This window comes from Gobius niger (assembly GCF_951799975.1).
Source record: "Gobius niger genome assembly, chromosome: 17".
Taxonomy (NCBI): domain Eukaryota; kingdom Metazoa; phylum Chordata; class Actinopteri; order Gobiiformes; family Gobiidae; genus Gobius; species Gobius niger.
The window spans coordinates 23,998,732-24,020,276 of NC_136868.1; the positions used below are offsets into that span (position 1 = coordinate 23,998,732).

Here is a 21,545-nt window from a genome sequence, read left to right on the forward strand (position 1 = left end):
CTGACACGCTATCTGTGAGTGATCTGCCTCTCAGACGGTTCCCCAGGACTCCCAACGTAGACACATTTGTTCAGAATCAACTTCATCTACTCGGTCATGTTTCACTTATTTATTTATTTTAAACATAAGGCTTCAAAATAATTTATCGAACTTTAACAAACATTTACATTGGTCATCACTGGTTAATCGCATAAACTAGAGCAAAAACAACAGAATCACAGTGAAGGTGATTTTTCAATAGAACTGAGGCAAATTTACCCTCACTTTATTGTCTGGTTCCAATGGGATATTGGGTGGCTTCTTACTGCCATCTATTGGCAACAGCACAAGCCACATGTTTGTTAAAGGGCTGTGGTTCTCACACTGTGGTGTGTGTCCCACTGACCTATGGCAATTGAGCTTCTGTAGGATGTCATCTGAAACTTTAGACTTTACTCATTGTAATTAAGAGATATTTGTATTTTAGATTTAAGCAATGCATTTATATTTGTTTCTGACATCGTCCAAATGAGTTCTATTTTAGGTTTCCTTCTAAAATGATTTTGATCAAAGCCTGTTGGTACATTGGTGATGAAACATTTAGTGATGGCGTAGGCTATTACCACTGTTTTAGGGATATACATTTTACCACACAGTTATGGGGTTCATCCAATTTCTAGCAATAAACGTATATGTTTGTAACACTTTATTTTTCCCTATGCTTGATTCATTATACCCGCCAAATTTAGTACAGTGTAATATGCTGTGTACCAAAGTATTAAGTATGTATTAAGACATAAGACCCTAACTCTAACTATGTCTTATTACATTATGTTCCCCTAAACTACTAATACACATGATCCCATTGTGTGTGTACTACGTTGGTAGAAGGTCACAGACTGTTACAAAGATTACATTGTAACACATTTAGTTATGCACAATGTATCTAGTGTAAAATAAAGTGTAACTGTATGCTGCTTTTTTTTTGTTTTTTTCAGAGATATGTAACCTCTGAGGCTTTGCAAGACAGTCATGAAAGTAACATACCAAAGCATAACAGTGGGGCAGAGTAGAATAACTGACTTTATTAATATTGTACATTTGTTAATATACAATATATATAATAGATAAATGTAGGGAAGACTTTCACATCTTTGTAAAAGAGATAAATACATCACACAAGTCAGTTCTTCTACAAGGCACTGGATTTGTCTTGTAGCGACATTTTGAAAAAGTGTCTGTTGTACAATAAAGAAAGTCTCATTTTATACATTAAGTCTTTGGAATTATACGTTTTGTCCTCACATATATTCAGAATATGTTCAAATAAAAAAAAGTAGGATAAGTATGACAACAATACACAGAATAGACATTTTTCAAATAAGTATCTTACATGCTTTTCATTTAAAAAATAAAACAAACAAATCTTGGAAGTATCAAAAGTGTTTCACCGCCTGTGGGACTTTATTGTGACAGTCTTAGCTCCCTCTAGTGGCAGAATCCTGCAATGTAGTCAGTAGAAAACGGGATTCTGCAGGATGAAGTGCTGGAGTGTGCAAGTTCTCTTTTTTGTCAATTTGGAAGCACATCCTCTTTTGCTGTGCTTTATTTTTTGTGTGAGCCGATCATGACCTTGGAAACAAAGTTGACGATTGCGCTCGCCGGCTGCTCAGGGTCATGCTCAGCAAACAGATGGCAAATATTTTCGGTCTCGCTCTGGGACTTTCTCGCTACAAACCCGAAAATCCTGCAAAATATGCAAAAAGAGACTTAAAACACATTATGGATAGCTTAAGTTTGTTATAATATTATTGAATTATATGAGCAGACTTGTACAGAAGTGATTTGAGCAACTTACTTTGCCATAGACCCACTTTCTCGTTTCCACCTGTTTAAAAAAGAAAAGGTATGTTATTCGCGGCAGAAATCATAATAGTTACTGCACAGAGAGTTTTTCTTGGAGTTAAGAATGCAACGTTAATATAGAATATACATTTTTAAAAACAAATGTAGGCAAATTTTGAGTTTCTTGTGTGGATGAAATCACTCACTTCCTGCCCTGTGGGTCAAGTGAACAGAAGATGACTGTATTGACAGCATAATGTCTCCTGAAGAACAACCTGCCAACACAAAAAGAGCAAGCTTAGAAACCTTGATCACTTGACATACACTGACCCGTCTCACGGCTTGTGTGACGACTCACTTCCTCTGGTTGTCCGTGAGCGTGATGCCCTGCGCGGACACTTTGAAGTGGACCACAGTGCAAGGAGCAGGAGGGTCCTTAGCCAGGGTCACAGTAGTCGCTTTCTGAACAGCCTGTAGTCCGGTCAGAGACTCCAGCTCCACAGAGCCCAAGTACCACACGTTACAGGCTGAACAGGGATACAGCAAAGTTACATGTATTTGACATCAGCAAAAAGCCTAAATAACTGGAGCACCGGTCGTCATTAGTAATAATGTGTTACCTGCTCCTTGTTTTAGAAGTTCAGCGGCTGAATTTGTTGCCGTCTGTGCATTGGAGTCATTCATCTCTTCCATTGGGTCTGAAATCATTGAGAGCGTAATATATTAAAATGATATTAAAGATGTACAATAGCACCATAAAAAGAGTTGTACCTCTGTCGGGCAGGATGAGTTTGCATGGCAGAGCCAAAGGGGTGATGGAGTGCTGACAGACAAGAGCGGTTAGGCTTCCTGTAATGATATTGAGACCATCACAAAGAGATTTGCACTGTAGCATGGTCACCAGTAGGTGGAGGCAGAGGAAACTTTCAATTCCAGAAAAGTTTTTCGAACTGTGACTGTCCTGGTGAACCATTAGAACAATGCAGAAGCCTGCACTTTCAAATGTCTTTTAAGTGCATTTAATGCACTGAGCAAATGCACAATAGACCCTTGTTTGTTGTGCATAAAAATGTGGCCCAAGAGTATTAAAAATAGTTTTCCAGTACAGTTACAGTTAAAGTACACAATTATAACATAAATGTGAGTTTTTAATGTGAGCGCTCATACCAAAGTAGGGCTCGTTTGGACAACCCTTGAGACGCACTCCTTTCTGTGTGCACTCAATCAGGAAGTGTCTGACCAGCTCATTGGACATGTCTCCCACTGCAGACAAACACACATCAAAGAAGCTCATAAAAAACAAGTAACAAAACATTTTTATTTTCAAAACATGAGTGTCTCCATATGTCCAATACACACCTTTCTTAGTTTGCTGTATCACAGACGGAGGAGGCGTGGCCACCTTCATAGCCAACCCATATGCCCCACGAAATGAATGACTGTCTCTGACGATGAAAGAACCTGGTTCTTTGTCCTTCAGAACAGTGATAGCTGCTCAGGGGTCAACACCAGGGGAAACAGAGATAAGCAACAGTTAGAAGAATATCATGTTTGGTTTGTGAAAAAGAAAACATTTGCACAACAGTGTCTATTATTAGTTCTTTGTTGAGGCTTGCTGTCCAAGGCCAATATTTACCCTGGTCTCTGGAGATGTCAGGCTTATACCAAAACTTGGACGTGTCCTGAACAAACTTCACAGTGTCTTGCTTATTGCCGAACTCTGCAAAACAAATATAATGCCTGTATGACAATCGACTTTTACTTTTAAGGTATACTGTAAAAGCTTGAGTGGGCCTAGTCAGAGTTTCAAAAATACCACAATTAAAGATTTTGAGATGCAACCTTGAAAAAACAAGCATTCATTCAGCTATTGTAATCTGTGTTCACTGTTTGGCTCTAAAGCGAATGTGATTGAACGTACCAGGTCCTGGTGATGGGGCCCCTCCGTACCCCCTGAGCGGGTCTGGACTCATGGATGCAGAGAAAGGTATACTGAGGCTGCTGCCGCTGTGAGGGCTGGAGAAGCCACTTATGGAAGGAGAGTGTGACCCCAGGTCCCCCATCTCTCCTCCCCGCCTCTTCTCAGGCAGGAGAGGGGGTAAGCCTCCATCCCCAATCAGACCCAGCCCACCCAGGCCCTCCATGGCCTCTAACAAGCTGTGCTCAAGACCGCCATTCCCCAACAGTGCGGAGAAGTCTGTGCTGTCTGTCTGTGTGCCACCCAGGAACTTCAGCGCGCCCCGGGGAGAACTGTGTGCTTTCGGGGAGCTGAGGGAAAGCGGGGGCGAGGGCTGGGAGGGACCAGGAGAGTTTAAGGAGTTTGGACTTCGGTCGTGCCACCCGGAAGGAGGAGTCGAGCTGCAAGGGCAAGAACAAAGCACTGTCAGATAGGATATACACAATTACCAGTTTCCAAGTAGCTCCCCCAAAAGGCTTTCTACATTTCTGCACTTTCTTGATGGTTCAAAAGTTCTACCAGTAGAAATGCACCATACAGACAATTGTACGACAAACCTACATTATGCAGCATCGCCTCGTGTACCGGCACATACCTGTCTGTGTGCGGGAGGGGGCTATTTGACGACACCGAGTACATGGAACCGAAAATCCTCTGACAGGAAGCAGAGGTGGCGTCTCCTTCTGTTGAGCCGCTGGCATGGTTCACACTGTCCAGGAAACTCCGGGAATCTGATGAGTAAAAAAACAGACTTAATACAACGGTAGGTCTACGATATGTCAATTCCAGCCACCAGGTGTAGCGTAAATTCCCAGGATATGACTCGGCCTTTAACATAAACTATAATAACTGCTTGCAAACCAGGTTCTTATGTTTGTTTTCGTTGGTGCCATTCTCCTGTTATCTTTAAGAGGAAACACACCTGCCCTGTCAACCTTTTTAGAGCTGATTTTAAAGCCACGCTGTGTAACATTTCAACTGATAAATGGGATACAACACAATACAGGTGCTTTTGTCAATGAAGAGGAATGCCTTTAAAGAATAAGCATCTTTACGGTGGGATTGCCTCTCCTCAGACCTGATTCGGAAATTTGCTCGTTGGTGTAAACAAGTATGTCATGTTTATCTATCAGGGTTTTATGACAGTTCACTTGATCTTGTGGCATAGCAAATTGTCGCCTGGAATGTTCCAAAGCAGTACTAAGTAACTCATGCCCCGAGAGGCTATAAGTGCCAATGCAGGCGTCGTAGCATGTTGCGTTTTTTTTTAACTCATTATTTGTCCGTGAGAGTAAATACTACGCTGACAGAAAAGATAAAGGGAGAGAGGGATATTGTACATCCAGTTACACAATGGAGATCACTTTTTTTCACTCAAACTTAAAGTTACTCAAAGTTAGCCTTGCCCGCCAGCATGTTAGCTTCTTCTTTGTGATTCCATTAGTGTGTATTGGGGCCTCCGACCCAGAGGAGGGGAAGTTGCAATTGCGGTTTTCTGGCCAGAGACACCAGAGGGAGATGAAAGACCCCCCAATCATCCCATTAACACTTGTATTACCCCCAGAGGGAAAACGGAAAGGATTTATTAAGGTAAACAAGTTGCTTAATACTGCTTTAAGAACGATGTCCAAATGCAGATGATTGTTTCAGTGGCATACAGTGTTCAATGTTATCACTTGTTGCAATCATTTCAGTAGCAAACATAGTGTTTCGAAACATTCTACGACAGTTTGCTCAATTACACGCCCAGGGGCACTGCATCAGCGCGCGGGGGGAGGTGAAGGTGGGTTGTGTGTGGGGGTAGAGGGAGCGTAGAATGGCCCAAACATCCCCGACATGACATCCTGACATTCTGACAACAGTGTGTGTCATTCAGCAAACACGAGGGCCGGCCCCCGACAGACTGTGAAGTGCCCTGAGTCACTGTGAACACTGAGCAGTCAACTATTATAAAGGGCTCCTTGTGCTATAGTTCCTTTCCATCCGCCTTTCCTGCTCAACAACCCTTCAAGGACACCGGGATGAAGGAACTCTCTCCAGCAACGCATTGATGTAATAGAGTAGGTCAGATACCGACATTTACAGTGAAAAAGTCCTGAGACCTACTTCGGGACAATTTTATGGTTGGTTTGGAATAAGTTACCTGTTTCTGCTGAGATTTAAATTGTATCTTAATCTAGACCTGGATTAGGGGTGGGCGATATGGTAAAAAAAAGCCCAGCCCTATCCTGGATCAGCTCATTTAAGGGGTAGATAAATGGCTAAGGTTCGAGCAATGAGCGACACAAATGGTTGAAAGTCATTCTACAGGTTATGCCATAATTCCGAGAATAAAAGCCTACAGAGAGAGATTTATTAAGCAGTTCTTTGTGTGCAATGAATGGGGTGCAAATTTGTTACAGAGTTTTAAGCAACTTTACACAGAGATATGTGTGTTTTAAAAGAACACAATTTGGCTCGGATTTTTCCCACCGCCAGACTCATCCCACGTACATTATGCACGGTGTATCACATGTCTTTAAGTGTGAGGTCCGAGGCAGCTGTTGTAAAGCTCTGACAACATAAAGCATAAACACTGGATCTAAACTGCCTGCACACAGTCTTCAGGTCATGTATCCATTCCACATTTCTTTGATAAAAAAAAATGGTGTGTGGAGGTTCTATCGAGCATTGCAGACCTCGCTGCAATTTCAATATGAGAAAGTCCTACTGGAGCTATGCAGTCACAACAACTTCAGAGGCACTAGGAATAACCCTTGATGCTGATCCCAAAACTTTGAGACTCGGAGATGTTGCTCCATTGAAACTGATTTCTAATAAGAAACATTTTGTATTGCTGGCGGCAACTTCAGCCAAACCATGTATCCCTAAGCCAGGGACAGTGGATGAACAAACTAATATCTTCTTGCCCGTGTTTTTTCTCTATCAGAGGAAACCAAGTGAGGTTGAACTGACTTAGATTTATTTGACCAAGGCTGGACTTGACCACAGACTGAAAATGTATGTTATAGGTGCTGTTCTGATTTGACTTCGGTCTTAGTTTCTTTTGTTTTGTTGTATTATTAAACATATATATTGATAGTAAATTTCAATATGAGTGTATTCTGACAGCACACGTTGTTAAAGCACAACTCAACTGGGCGTCCTATTTGTACGGACTTGTCAATGTTGGGCTAATACTGTGTCACAACGAACGACTGGTTGCCCTCAACTTGAACTTTCTGGGTTCAAAGGCCAAGCGCCTCGAGCAGGTTACACACAGCAGCCTCCAAGCTGGTATGTCATTGAAGAAAGTCAATACATAGAGTGTCCTTAGTTTAGATTAGGGTTACAAAATATGAGAGGGGGGAGAAAATTGTGATATATTATTGTAAATTACAGCAATACTTCGGCAATATATTATGCAGTTGTAGTTCAAATAGTTTAGAGTTGTGCAGGATGTAAATACAAACAGAGGGGAATGCACTTTTGGTGGATCCTCTGATTTTCCCACACTTGCAGACAGTTTTCTCTGGGGAGGACTCGTAGAAAGCAGCTGAAGTGTTCCCACGGCTGATTCTCCTCACTGTGGTCCGCCGCTCAACCACTCGCTTCAGCTCATAATTACAGAACAGTCATCACCGCGGCAACAGCAGGGTGACCCCAGGGCCACCCTTGACCTTCGGCCAGACTCCCCTACTCGTTAATGCACCTTTGGCACGCTGGTCGACCTGCAGTTGCCAGTGTATCCATGGCAACTTACATCGAGCTGCAAGTGAGTGAAATGTCATGAGAATAGAAGGAGTTTACTTTCTAAGTCAGCAGCTCCCACAACCATCCAGACTATTGCAAGTGAATGACAGGTCACTATGAGTCTGAAACTGTAATCCAATAACACACTGCAGATTACATCGCCAAATTATTGCTATCCCAATGTTCAAATATCTATGTGTTTTAAAGCGATTTTGGGAATCTGACATTTGATGGGGAACCAACGCAAGTAAAAAGGGTGGCATGGCAGCACAGTGGTTAGTGCTTGTGCTTCACAGCTAGAAGGTCCCGGGTTTGATTCCCACCTGGACAGGGCTTTTCTGTGTGCAGTTTGCATGTTCTCCCCGTGTCTGCGTAGGTTCCTTCCAGGCACTCCGGTTTCCCCTTCCACTAAAAACTTACCAAACATGAATATTGGATGAATGAGAGTGTGTTTGAGAGAGTGAGTGTGGGACAATAGATGCAAATTAGCCCAAGGCTACAATCCGGCGTGGTGTGTTTACATGCTTGAGTCCCATGTATGTTCATTAACATGCACTGTCCCAACCAAATAATGAAATGGACAAATGGACTATAAAGAGTTTAAAAATGTTAAAAATATGTATTTTCCTCCCCCTACATGTTCCAACAATGTCCTAATGTGTAGAATGAGCTCAGACCTGTTCACCACAACTGCCTCTAAAATCCTGCACTGTCACTCAAAACGGTGTTACTTCCGGTCCGAATTGCCGTCATGCACGAGCTTCATATAGGAGGTGCAGTTACATGTATGACCTGAGGTGGCAGTAGTGAGTATAAAATGGCTAACTTGTATCTAGCCCCTTTAACTTGGTAATGTGGTAATGAAGTGATAGAACAGTTCAAACCAAAAGTCTAGAAGCTTCATTTGAGTCTACTCATCTGTTTTGATGAAGAAGAAGGGACTTCAGTAGAAATAGATTTGGTCATTGAAAATCCTGCTTCACAAAGACAAAAGAACAAGCGTGTGTAGGTCTGTTTTTGCATAATGTTGTCTCGTTGCTGATGGGAGGCAGCAAGTCGCCACAGAAAATCCACCAAACAGCGGCAATTTAGACTTATTAAGGAAACTATTTAAACAAATAAAAAATACGTACGTATGCTATTTTGGAAATCTGACTTTACACGTTTCATTTGCCAACAACAACATTAACTCCTTGCGTCTGAAAACACACGAGTTAGTGCTGAATAATTAGAGTTTTTCCACATTAACTTTATCAACGGTGCTTCTGTCCCCCTTTTCTCTCTCTCTCTCTCTCAGGCAGAGCGTTGTGTGAGCACAAAGCCTCCTCAGTTCAGGTCGGACCAGGCCAAACCAGTTCCAGATGGCACCGAACCATGTGGGCACCACTGCCATCGTGTACTGGTAACCCCCATCACACCATCATCAACAAAGCAACAGATTCAACTTCCCTCACTTCTATTCTGGGCTCAAAATGCAACGTGATAAATCAATGAAACTGCCATGAGCTTTTTCATATGAGGGTAATGTTTTCCATATTCCCCCAAAGGCCAGGTTGGCAGTTGCATAAGCAGGTTGGAATGAAAGAATGACAGCAGAAATACAAAGTGATGAGAAACAGAAGTCCTGTGTAGCGTCTGACAGTGGGGAGCGCGTCGTTATGCAATCCCAGCTGTATCATTAACATACATATTCCAATAGTGATTCAAATATCTTCTGAGTAAAAATAAGGACTGTACTTTTTAATGACTTTGAATACTTTGACTTTGAATTTGTGTCTGTGCATATTATAAAGGTCGTAGAACAGAACTAAAAAGGACATTTTCAGCAGGTCGTGGGCCTTCAGAGGAAAGAAATACAGTGAGGTGCATAAGCTGAACTGTTTTGATGTAACGTATACCTCAAAATATTATTACTTCGAGAAACTTTGGGGAAACTTATCAAACGTGAATATAGAAAAATGTAACCTTTAATTGTAGTATAAGTTGCTGTGAAAAATAAGGTCTCCCAGTCTGTGGTATGTTCCAGCTGTGGACAGAGAGTGGTGGAGGATGGGGGAAAAGAGCAGCCCTAAGAGGGAGGAAGACACCTGCTGTCACCATACGGCCCGCATTACACACCCACAAGGATTACATTCTGAAGGGTAAAAGTTCAAGTGCTCTTACCTATCCCAGTGCTTAACAACCAGGGGTACTCAGCAGAAAGCACAAGCTATACCAGGAAAAAAAGGTAGGACTAAACAATATTCATCTTTTCTTGCAAAATGTATGAACTTCAGATGTTTTTGTAGAATGAGCTTGAAGATAACACGTCATTTAAAGTAAAGCCATAATACCATTAAGGATGTGGTTTATCGGCCTATACTCCAAAAACAAAAACAAACAAAAAGACTGTAAGGATCAGGCATCTAGAATAAAATCTTCCAAATGAAAAAATAGGACTCACAACGGGCTCATTTGTCTTCCTTCTTACACCGTTTGAGTAACTGTGTTTTGATCTGGGGTTGCTGCAGTCGGTCAGGCTGAGGGTCGAAGAATGAGATCAGCTGACGACCTGAACATCCCGAATGACCGGGTTATTCCATCAATGGATTTCTTCTTCCCTGATGGCACGGGCATATTCCAAGAGGACAACACCAGGATTCATTGGGCTCACATGGAGAAAGTCCAGAGTCCAGAGTACCCGGAGGAGACCTACGCAGATATGGGGAGAACATGCAACCTCCACACAGAAATCGAACCCAGGACCTTCATGATGTGAAGCAAAAGCATGCTGTGATCGAAGCTAAAGGCAACCCAACGAAAGATCAAACCATGTGGTCGATATGTGCTTACTAAAAGTCAAGCCCTTCATTCAATCCGCACACTTGACGGTGGTGAGCGACTGTACTCTCCGGTCACAGCTCTATGGTAGACTGAGTGTGCATGCCAGTCTGAGGCATCCGATCATCAACAATGATTACATCCTACATGCAGGGTGAGTGCAGTGTCTTGCCTCACGACACAATGGCAGAGATTGGAAGTGAGTTTGTGGGCAAATGAGCCACAGCCGCCAACCTCTTGAGTCCACCTGAATCTTGACGGACAGGATTAGAAACACACCCACCCACTTTTCCCATTGGTTAATGAATGTAAGGCTAAAGGGCTCGTTTCTCCAGCAGCTGGCCTCGGTAAGTATCAATCAGGCCCCTGCCCTGCTGTGTGTCTCTCCCCCTCCGCTCACGTCAAGCCTCGATCAGAGAGGGCGAGCTAGCAGGCGTCCGTCTGTAAATCAGCCAGCCCCCTGATCCCTCCGGCTTTTCAGACGGACAGCTTTATCGACTTCAGCAGAGTGGCAGAGCGGCGGAGTGGCCAAGTTATTATGAGTATGCTGAAGAGGGAGTGAAGAAAAACACTTTGAGACAAGTGGCCAAGGGAGGGACGGGGGGCGAAGGGCAAGTGTAAAATAGTCCTGACTGTCAAAAATGAAAGAATGGAACTATTTATAAAGTCAATGCTTGGGGCCAAGGTTTTGCCTGAGACGGAGGAGCCAGAAATCGGCGCTGGCCTCTTTTGTTGTCAGCAAAGCGGCACGCATCACTTTGTCTGAAGAATAATGAAAAGACGTTTTCCACATATAAAGACGGTCTGAGCTGCAAAAATATTCCAGAAATCGGATCATGTTTTGAAGCCGACCTAAAAAAGTTCCTCATTCCCTCGCCTGTCTGGAGAAGTGATCAAGCTGTAAGTGGTTCTCCTGGTGCGTTTGTGTATTATAATGAATGGAATAAAGTGCCAGTTTTGCACTTGGGCATATAACAACCATTGGTGTCTGTGTGAGAAATAGAAGTGTGCTCAGCAATTCCCTTTGATGCATCTTTTTCCTACTTACTTACTCATAACTCGTCCAATCTTCGCGCCATATTCGCTTCTGACGAACATGCCGGCTATTGCAACGCTTCATTCTGTCACCAATAACTGCCACATCAGTTATTGGAAATCTATTCAGAGAGACTAGAGACTTTTTTTTGCTTTTTCCATCCCTGTTTTTAAATGAGGAGTTAATGATTCTCTTTCCAAGCCCTTTGAAGATAAACTGGCCTTCTGTCCACTGTGTAGTCAACATTTTCCATCCACTGCGGTTTGAGTGTTTTTTGACTCTTTGCCCTTCGTTTCCCGGAGAACTGGCGAAGTGAATATATTTGTACAACTATGCTTCGTAATTAAACAGAATGACCTGTCCTAAAAAACATCATCAAACACTCAATGGTGGAAAGACTCTCTTAAGGTGTAGTTTATTGTCCCTTAAGGGAAATTCATCCACCGATCCCTCAATGCCGAATGGGAAGACTGCAGTAGAGCCCATCCTATGACTTCTTCAACCACCACCATCTATCCAACAACACATTTGTGCAAGCAATGTGAGCCCAATGCCTCACCTTCTGAGCAAGAGGCAATCGCTCGACCTCCCTGTTGTCCCGTTTGTTGCTTGGTGGGTGATTGAGAACTCACACACTCCGCACACACTCTCTGTTAAATTCGCTGAAAAAGGAACAGGAAAACGGGCCTCGGTTAACCACTAATACATGCGCTGTTCCTGACGTCATGATTCAAGCCGAAACTGCCTTTTAAACAGAGTGAGGTCATGCATGTGGCAGTGGAACAAACCGCCTCATCTCCCCAGCAGAGGGGCTTACGCTCCGCACTAGATCAACAACAAAAAGCCCTTTAAACACTGTCAGAGGGAGGACAAAGGCAGAGGTGTACAACCCACGGGGATGGCAGAAAACATTCCTGAAAATGACTGCAAATACCATCGTCCTGGAGGGGGAGACCAGCGCGCCCTCATTAAAACTCCCGGGAGTGACACTGCGTAAACAACAGGGGAAACTTAGGAAATCACATGGCGAGAGGAGGAAGCCATAAGCAACAAGCAGAGAAGGTGTTAAACGTTTAAAAAGGTTTGGACAAAGACCACCATTGTATGCGATAGATACAGGCATGGAGTTAAGCTTTGTAGCTGTGCAAGTCTTTTTTTTACTTCATAATTTTCACATGTAGCTTTTCTATAATCATGAACGACGTATAGGAAAATCACAGCTCTCTCATACAATGCCTACACAGTATCTGCGACAAACAGTTCATAGCATGTGTCATGGAGTTTACCGGCATGATTTACTGTAACCAATTCAACAGACAGGAATGTTAACTTGAGCAAACGCGTGCATTCTTTGGAGCATGACTAAAACGCATGTACATACCGAGGGATGCGGTCATGATGCTGCTCCCTCCGACAAGTCTCCCGGTGCGTTCTGATTCCACCTCTTCCACAAGTGAAACTTTCCCACACTCTCCCACAAAAACAAACAAACAAACAAAGAAACAAACAAACAAACAAACGGGTGTTTTGCTTGTTAAAAGTGTGCCCCCATGGCCGGCTCTTTCTCCCCGGTGCCGTTCGCGACTTGTTTTGACACTAGCTGGATTTGTATGGAGGGTGGGACAGAGGCAGAGGAGGAGAAGGAGAGAGGTAGGGAATGTCACCCCCCCCCCCCCTCCCCTTTAACTCCCGTTTCCTCTCCTCCTCGCTGACCACTGAGCATTGTTCCTACCCAGCTACTGCCGGCGAATTTCACCCAATCAGAACGGGTTCCAGCGGGGGTCAGGGGTGACATGTGGCCTTTTATGGGCCGCTGAGAGGCAATGGTGGGTAGTGGGGCGATCAGGGAAGGAGAGGGGGGGCGGGTGGCTCCGCTTTCTATGGCTTCTCTGTCAGGGCCATGCGTCTCTCCTCTACCCACCATCTGGTCACCGCAAACGCCACAAAGGCACGCGGACACACACACACACAACACGGGGCGGCCGCGTCTCCTTGCCCATGTGTTTCATCTATCCCAGCCACTTCATAAATCACGGCGGAGAAGCTGATGATCGAATAGTCTCGAGTGGACTTTTTGTTTTCAGACCACAAGCCAAGTTGTTGCCCCTCGAGATGCTGGAAAATGGTCCGAGTGGGACAGCGTAGGGCCATCTGAGTAAGTCGTTACACAGATTTAATTAACTATAGAACAAAATAACCCTTGTGAGTTCAAATTTTTTGAATGCAAAACAAACCAAAAATGTAACAATACTAGTGGCTCAGATGGTAGTGCGGGTTTGTCTTATTATACCCCCGCAGGTGCACACTTTGCACCCACAATGCCTCCGCACTTACCGGCTACTGCTCTGTTACAATACATCTTAAGTATTCCTATTTATTTAAAACAGACCACAGACTAAAAAAAACTTGTCTTACTGTAGATTAGAATTCCAGAAACACATTTACAATCCTCAGCTCTCCCACTCTTTTTTTTCTTTTTTACGATGTGAGAAGTGCTTCTGCAGCCGCCCCCTGGTACTTTCTCCTGACCTGTGACCTCCGAGGTTGAGACAGTCAAGTGTTTGTCTGCGGTCCATCTGCCGGAGCTGAAGAGCAGCTCATAACATGGACATTCCTCTGGCTGAAGCCCACTTCCTCCGGCATGGGCCACTCCTGTACTGTATATATACTGCACGCCTGTTTGTTTTCTTCCCCCTGCACCACATGTACACACAGGATACACAGACTTATGTAACATTTCAGGGCCACATGTCGGCCGCATGAGGAAATGAAAGTTTATGCACTGGACAAGACAGCAGGTATCTTTGACGTTTAGAGCAGTCTAAAAATGTGGGAGGAAAAAGGAAATTGATATGCATTCCTCCACACTGGCGACATTACTGTGCTGTTACATGCAACGCTACTGGGGACAATGACAATCTGCAGGTCTTGAGCTATATAGGTCTGGTGCAATCAGGTGGAAGGTTAGCCTGTTGAGCATGTTTTGGAATCAAGAGGGAAACCAGTGCAGAGAATTTGACCTGAGATTGAGGTAAATCATAACACAAACAAAACAAAAACGGGTCTGTAGTACTGTCTGTTATTTGGATGTTCCACCCAGCTGACTACTTATTTCATAAAAAAAAATAAAAAAAATCAGTAAATAAAAAACAAGTGATTTGCGTAGTGGCCCAACTGTCCAGACTGTGATTTGTCTAACGTGGGAAACAGGAAGCCCCTGTCCGCCGCCCAGACTGAGTAAAGATATGTCTTTTGTCAATTCTTCAGCCCATCCCGCCGAAAGAAGAAAGAGTCTTTTTTTTTTCAGTTATAATTTCATCGCCTTTCATCTATTTTTCCTCTTTGTCTTCGCTTGCTTTGCACAGTGACCAAGTAGCACTTAAACAGTTTGAGAACCGCTGGTGTAGTGCTCCAAGTATTAAAGGTTAGTTTCCCACAACTCTCTGAGCCCCGTGGCCTCTAATCCCAGCGCGGTAATGCTCTGTGTCGCTTTGAAAATCCGTCTGATGTCTTGTTAACTTTCACTTGCACCATCTCACGTATCACTTGCAGTAAAAGCTTCTCAAGCACACAGTACGTGATCATCATGTGAAGTTAGTCATTTCACTCAAAATCCCTGTCAGAATTACATTGCCTTCCGTTTTGTGCAGGTAACAACAATACAAATTGGAATTGTAATTCAAATATTTTGCAATTTCCTATTTTACAACATTAAAAAGTCAAATCCGGAACTGCTCCTTTTGGCCCTGGGTGAACTGGGTGGAGCGAGTCATCAGGACAATCACGGTCTCGTGCAAGTCTCTTTTAGAAAGGCATCTTTTCCCCTTAAATCATGCTATCTCTTCAGAAATCAACAAGCGAGATCCCAGGAAACAACCACTGAGATAAGATGTGCAAAAGTGGCTCTCAAAGTTCTCCTTTAACACCAGACTGAATTCTTTGTGCAGCTGTGGGCTCCGTATCTTCTCAGGCACAGTTCCCTCCGGATAGCCCCGCAAACAAAGGACCCTCCCCTCTCCCCTGTCCCCTCCCTGAGCAGGACGTGAGAGGACATCCTGCCAGCAGTGGTCTCTTCCTCTGTAACCGTCCACTATTATTAGCAGGCCTCCCGAGTCAGCTGTCCTGGGCCTGGCAGGACAGCCAATACACATTTTGAAAAGTTTGGGCAAGTAAATAAAGGTATAACAATGCCTTTACATTATGATTTGGAGTGATTTATAATTCCAAATATAATCACTTGTGAATTAGTTACACTCCCTTTACAATAACCTGCAACCGTCCATACTGCAGCTGTAGTTATAGTCCTCCCAGTGGTCAATTTGACTCAAATGGCACAATTTTAAATGTTATGCATTTGACAGTCAATATGTTTGTAGTGGTTTACATAGTTGCATGAACAATACGAACATTTTTATTCTGCTATTTTCAAATAGGAATTATTTAGAATTCATTTAATTGAGCCAATGTTGCTGTCAGATACATTCCAAAAAGCAATGGTTCTCAGACTTTTCACTCCACCTACCACTTAAGAAAATACTTAGCTTTCCAAGTGTCGCAATATGTGCTGTGTAACAGGTGCCAAACTCAAACGGATCCGTGCAATCAGAATCTTTTTTTTATCGCCACGTGTTGTTCCCCTCAATAGGCTTGTTGGAGATACGGCTGCGTAGCTCACCTGGATGATCGCCGAGAGTAAACGAGTGCAACGGGAGCAGAGAAAAAAGTCTCCTGCTGCTCCAGAGAACAGCGAGGGCGGCCTCAGACCACTCAGCGTCTTATTCAGATATAAACAAAAGTAATTTACCCTCCTTCTCTGTTTCCTTTCATCATCCATGATCAGAATATACGTTTCCATTTGTTAGTTTGTTCAAGTTTGTGAGATAAAATATTTCCTTTAGATCACGGGTTTGTTCTGAAAAGCACCAAACGTGAGGTCTATTTTTAGGGGACAATACACAACTTTAATACAGTAGTTTCTGTCATTTTATTTGTTCAGATCTAAAGTGTTGCCGTGAGGAGAAGGGAGCATGTTTCGGATCACAGCAGACTCATCCAAACACCTGAGCGTGAGCTGCTGACAGGTGGGCGTTTTCCCAACATGCACGGGGCCATGCAGCCGCTGCAGTCTTGGGGAAATGCTGTTTCCAGACTCGGTCACTGGTACAGTGAGTCTGGATTTTTCCAGGCACGGACAAATTAGGGCTAAATCTGGTCTATAACTGGACTAATCCATGACTTAAAACTGTGGAAATCGATACATTTTCTTGTATTAGAGTAAACTTCTTTTGGCACTATGGGCCAGATCTTGTGCCTGGTGCAAGGACAGCACCAACTCTAACTCCATGGCTATCTTCTGAGTGGCGCTGCTGTTGCACTGTGTGCCTGCACCACTGGCGAAAAAGGAAAGCGTTTTTGGGGAGGTAATATTTATCGGCCTTGATGGCAGCCTCACATTCATTTCCTCATTTGCGTCACGCTGCCTTCTGTTCTTCCTTAAGCATTACAGGCTCTCATAGGTCAAACTAAAAACTTCATTAACCCATTGTGAGCTAATCAATGTTCGTGTCTCGAGGAAAAGAGAAAGCCTTAGTCGGTCCCGCTGTGACGTGGATCGGCAATCGCTCAGCTGTAATCAAACCCAAAACAAAAGCACATGTTCACCCCTCACTACCCCACAACCCACCCACAACCCACCCTTGCCACTTCCAGGCCGCGGAGTCTGGTTGGAGGAAAAGGCTGTTGTACATAACACCGCTATTGGCCATGGGTGTTTCTCCACACCACGTACTTCCCACTTAAATGCGGTAAGTCAAGAGCTGCAAGATCTATAGAATGTTTTGCTATAGTCTGTGTTTCGAAACACAAGTTTTGAGTTCAACAGAGCAGTCACAAAAACAGAAGCAAGTTCACTGCAGGAAAATGAAGCATGCATAAAATAAAGTTACTTGAGTTTTGGACTCAAAGCTAAGTGCCCTACAGTCAACCCCTGTCTGGCAGCAATTAGGCCGAGTGTTTGGGTTCAACATTCACTGCTATGGCCAGAGAGGCACAAACAAGCTCTTGGAAACATGTACCTTGAGCCCAGCTGTGTTGCTCCCACTGCCCACCGCTCCGAATCTGGGAAAACTCTGAGAAATGTTTCACTGGAAAGAACAGGAAAGCAATGATAAGATACACAGCAAACTAAACATTAACACCCATTATTTTTAGAAGGGGTGAGATGTGTGTATCTTACCATAGGGCGTTGTTGGGGACACTGGGAAGGCCGGCGTTGGTGGGACCAGGTCAGCACTTAGTGTTTGTCCAGCATAGTCCACACTGTTGGTTTTGTAGAGGTTCCCATGCTGTGAAAAATAGAGAAAAAGTCAGAAACACAATGAGTAAAATGTAGTGTTGTGAGGTGACAAGCCCACACATAGACACACACCAGCAGACATCTTGTGATCTGTACATGGCCACAGCCTGTGTTTTGGTGTAAACAATCGGACTATTCATGCCACATTGCTGCGAGGAGTAGAACTAAAGCGATTATGAAGGCAAGTAAAGCACGGAAGGAAAGGGAAAAATACTGTATATTAAAGTGTTAAGTCCCTGCTTGTTTTTATAACATAAACCTGTGACAGTCAATTGGTCACATCACCTACAATGTTATCCATTGACATGTCAAGTTGTTTAGCGTCTGCACTTTAAAATGACAGTTGAGGGAATGGGAAAACATGATTCTTCACAGCATATTTTTACACTGTGTAAGAATTTACAACTGCCATACCCTGTTTTAGATCACATTGTATTAGGTTCAGCCACTTTATAAACTGCATGTTAGCTTTTTTGTGAGTCAGTCAGCTTCGCCAATCTTTACTCAAGTTTATTTTTATCACTCAATCCAACATGCCATTACTATTAAGTTTACTAAAATGAGAGCAAACTTCTAATGTCCAAGTCTGATTTTCTAACATTTTGGAGAGGTTGTTATTTACCTGTGATGTGAATGAGGGACTGCAAAGCGGAGCGGGGGAGTTCCTCAGACTCTGGGCTCTCCACTCAGGACTGTAGGCTCCACTGTTATCTGTCATATCACTGAACTGCTTTTGCTGTTTCCATCCTGCAAACACATAGATCCAATAGTGGCTCAACAATTCTGACAAATGATTGCCTTTTCTCAAACCAATATTTTGTGAAATGTTTTCAACTCGAGGTTCACTGACACAAATGTCTACATGGTGAGCATGTTTTACATATAATAAATAAGTCCCATTGACACAGGATACTATGTATGCATTTTTTTCTGTGTGCAACTATTGAAATTGCAATTTTGATTCTATTGTAATTCAATTTAAAGCTCTAATCTGAGCTGTAATCTAACCAGTGACACACCACACTACAAAGGCAAAAAGTTATGTCTAGTGAACGTACATTAAGCTGACTGATCAGGTGGAGGCTGTGTTTGTCATGCAGTGCCTCAGACAAAAGCGTCTATCACTAAGTTCATCAGCAGAGGCGTATATAGCTCCCATCAGGGCAGTGCCCTGTGACTAAGGTAGACTTTAGCGTGAACAGATGGCGGAACATCACGGTGTCTTATCTGAAAAACATCTGTCTGAACAATCAGGGGCTCGTTTCAGAAGCTGTAGCGCTAACTTCAATAGACGGCACTGTTCAAAAACATGAAGATAACAAAATGTATAAAAATAAATTGAGAAATATTTTGTTTTTATTCATCCCCTCATGATGCTCTTCTGCGTCCTCTGTTTTTATGTCGATACAGCTCCATCAAGACTGAATATCATGAACTTACAGGCTAATTTTCTAGCAGTTCCCTGAAATTGACCTGGCAAGTTGTGAAATGTGTCGATAAACTTGTCCCTATGAAGAATTGGAATGCTACAAATATGTAAGGAAAGTGGGAACAAGTTTGGATATAGTGTATATAAACATTTTAATTTCGTGGCTTCCTCTTTCATTGTTTATAATAATAATAATAATAATAATAATAATAATAATAATAATAATAATAATAATAATTACAAAATCAAGTATAGGGCCTTTAAGTTATAAACTGTAAATGCCAATGCTAAAATGCCAATAAAGAAAGAAAAAAATAATAATAATGCATGACTGGTTTATTTGTTTGTATACTTTATTGTCCCCGTAGGGAAATTTGTCCTCTGCATTTAACCCATCCTTCGATGCCGCTGGGGCGACCCGTAAGGAGCAGTGGTCGACGGCAGTGCCGCGCCCGGAGACCCATCTCCATGATGTGGAGCCAGGCTGATGGTCAGAATCACCTGGCTGGAGGATTCACCTATTGCACATGTTTTTATAGGTAGGGGAAACCAGAGTACCCGGAGGAAACCTACGCAGGCACGGGTAGAACATGCACTGAAAGGCCCGGTCTTGGTGGGAATCGAACCCGGGACCTTCTAGCTGTGCTACCGTGCCGCCCTTTTGTTTATGAAATATATAAATATCTCTTATTCAATAATGCTGTTTATTCAGATGGATTTTATTTTAATGCCTACAATTAGTAATACCACAACTACATTTCGATAGTAGCAGTTGTCGTAAGTGTTGAAGATTTATTGTTAGGGGCGACAGTGGCGCAGATGGTAGAGCGGGTCGTCTCATGATCGGAAGGTCAGGGGTTCAAATCCCCCCTCCTGAAAGTGCACATTGTCGTTGTGTCCTTGGGCAAGACACTTCACCCACATTGCCCCCAGTGTCTGCGTACATTGGTGTATGAATGAGAGTATGAATGGGTGAGTGGGTTCTTGCTGTAAAGCGCTTTGAGTGCCTAATGTAGGTGGAAAAGCGCTATGTAAGTTGAGACCATTTACCATTTAGATATACATCTACTACACAATCCCGGATCCAAGCAAGTACCTCCCTGCATCTTTTATTTTGTACAACCAGATCACGGGGGGAAACGTTTTGAAGGCCCATTACTGTACGAGCTGTATGGACAATTTGACCTGTCTTGCGTCAAAGGGATGAGTTCACTGTATCAAAAATACTCGTAGCATCATAGAGAAAGAAAAAAATGATTGATACTAACCTACAATGTTTTTACAAATTGACTGTAAGGCTATATTATGCTTATCTCTCTGCAAGGTCAGGGAATTTGTTCAACATGTGGTAGCCTAAGCCACTTTAACATTTTGCTATACATCATGTAAAATCTATTTGGGACGTGGTTTCGAATATCTTTTTATTTTTTGGCAGGCCCTATTGTTTCTGTACTGTAAGCTGCATGTGGTGTTATGGTCGGCCAAGTCCGGGAGCGCTGCCCACCCAAACAGTCCGAAAACACACCATAAGCAAAAAGCGGGCAACCGTCTATCACTGCGATGTGATTTACTATAAAAGGAGTTACAGTCAGTCGTGCATATCCAAGTCCAAACAGTGACGCGGAGGTCAGAGGAGAGAGAGCGTGCTTCGGTTTCACTGGCCTGATCCATCAACCTTGAAATCACATGAAAAAAAACCCCGACCTGTCCAAGTGAAACTAATCCACTTACACCAGCGGCCCGGCAAAGGGGAACTTCCACCGAGCCCGTCTGGTGTGCGGACGGTCACTTGACACCAGCTGCACAATCTGAGAGAGCCCTGTTGTCTTGCCGGTGATGAGAGAGCATGATGCAAGCGGCGCGCAGGACGCCGGGGCCCGCGAAAAGTGCTATGTCAAACTTCAAAAGCATTCCAGACGCCTTACAAACTGTGCAAAACATGCCCACCAAAACATGTTACGGGCGGCCTCTGTCAGTGTCTAACCACTCGGTGACATATTACTTCTGAAATTGGACCTGCGGGAAACGTAAAAACTTGCTGACCTATGTAAATACAAGCGCACATGTTTCATTTCCTGCGCTCCGAATGCCGCAGAGTGATCGGGCAACAAGGGAAGAATCCTAACTGGAGGGGCGGGGATACAGGAAGCTCAACATAACTTTGCATCCAAATGATTTAGGTAACTTAGGGGCGTTACTTTTCAGTTTCAATTCAATGCGTCATATTATTTTGTTGCCATTCGAATACAATACAACCAAGATATAGTGTCAAGGGACCTGACACGGAGAGAGTCAAGGGTTAAATGCCCCCAGACTATGACAAACGTTGCTCAGGAGCTGTCACCCTGGCCTTGATTAGGCACATAGTGGTCCCTACGCGCCTCACGGGCCA

The 21,545-nt window shown here is 43.5% G+C and overlaps 1 protein-coding gene and 1 long non-coding RNA gene across 3 annotated transcripts in view; one reads left to right on the forward strand and one right to left on the reverse strand.

Moving 5' to 3' along the window:
- Nucleotides 1-21,545, forward strand: part of LOC306976637 — a 54,062-nt gene that overhangs the window by 27,692 nt on the left and 4,825 nt on the right. For both annotated transcript variants that reach the window (XR_013793780.1, XR_013793781.1), the window contains one exon: nt 8,811-8,915. This is a non-coding gene — a long non-coding RNA (uncharacterized lncRNA). The remainder of the gene's footprint in view (nt 1-8,810; nt 8,916-21,545) is intronic.
- tns3.2 (tensin 3, tandem duplicate 2) overlaps nt 1,087-21,545 on the reverse strand; it is a 35,384-nt gene continuing 14,925 nt past the window's right edge. The window contains exons 13-26 of the mRNA XM_079574615.1: nt 18,347-18,471; nt 17,605-17,713; nt 17,444-17,512; nt 4,377-4,512; nt 3,746-4,182; nt 3,461-3,544; nt 3,184-3,315; nt 2,992-3,087; nt 2,596-2,673; nt 2,445-2,522; nt 2,183-2,351; nt 2,031-2,099; nt 1,838-1,867; nt 1,087-1,726 (exon numbers count right to left, since the gene is read on the reverse strand). Of these exons, the coding sequence (XP_079430741.1) occupies nt 1,585-1,726; nt 1,838-1,867; nt 2,031-2,099; nt 2,183-2,351; nt 2,445-2,522; nt 2,596-2,673; nt 2,992-3,087; nt 3,184-3,315; nt 3,461-3,544; nt 3,746-4,182; nt 4,377-4,512; nt 17,444-17,512; nt 17,605-17,713; nt 18,347-18,471 (1,754 nt within the window). The 3' untranslated portion in view covers nt 1,087-1,584. The remainder of the gene's footprint in view (nt 1,727-1,837; nt 1,868-2,030; nt 2,100-2,182; nt 2,352-2,444; nt 2,523-2,595; nt 2,674-2,991; nt 3,088-3,183; nt 3,316-3,460; nt 3,545-3,745; nt 4,183-4,376; nt 4,513-17,443; nt 17,513-17,604; nt 17,714-18,346; nt 18,472-21,545) is intronic.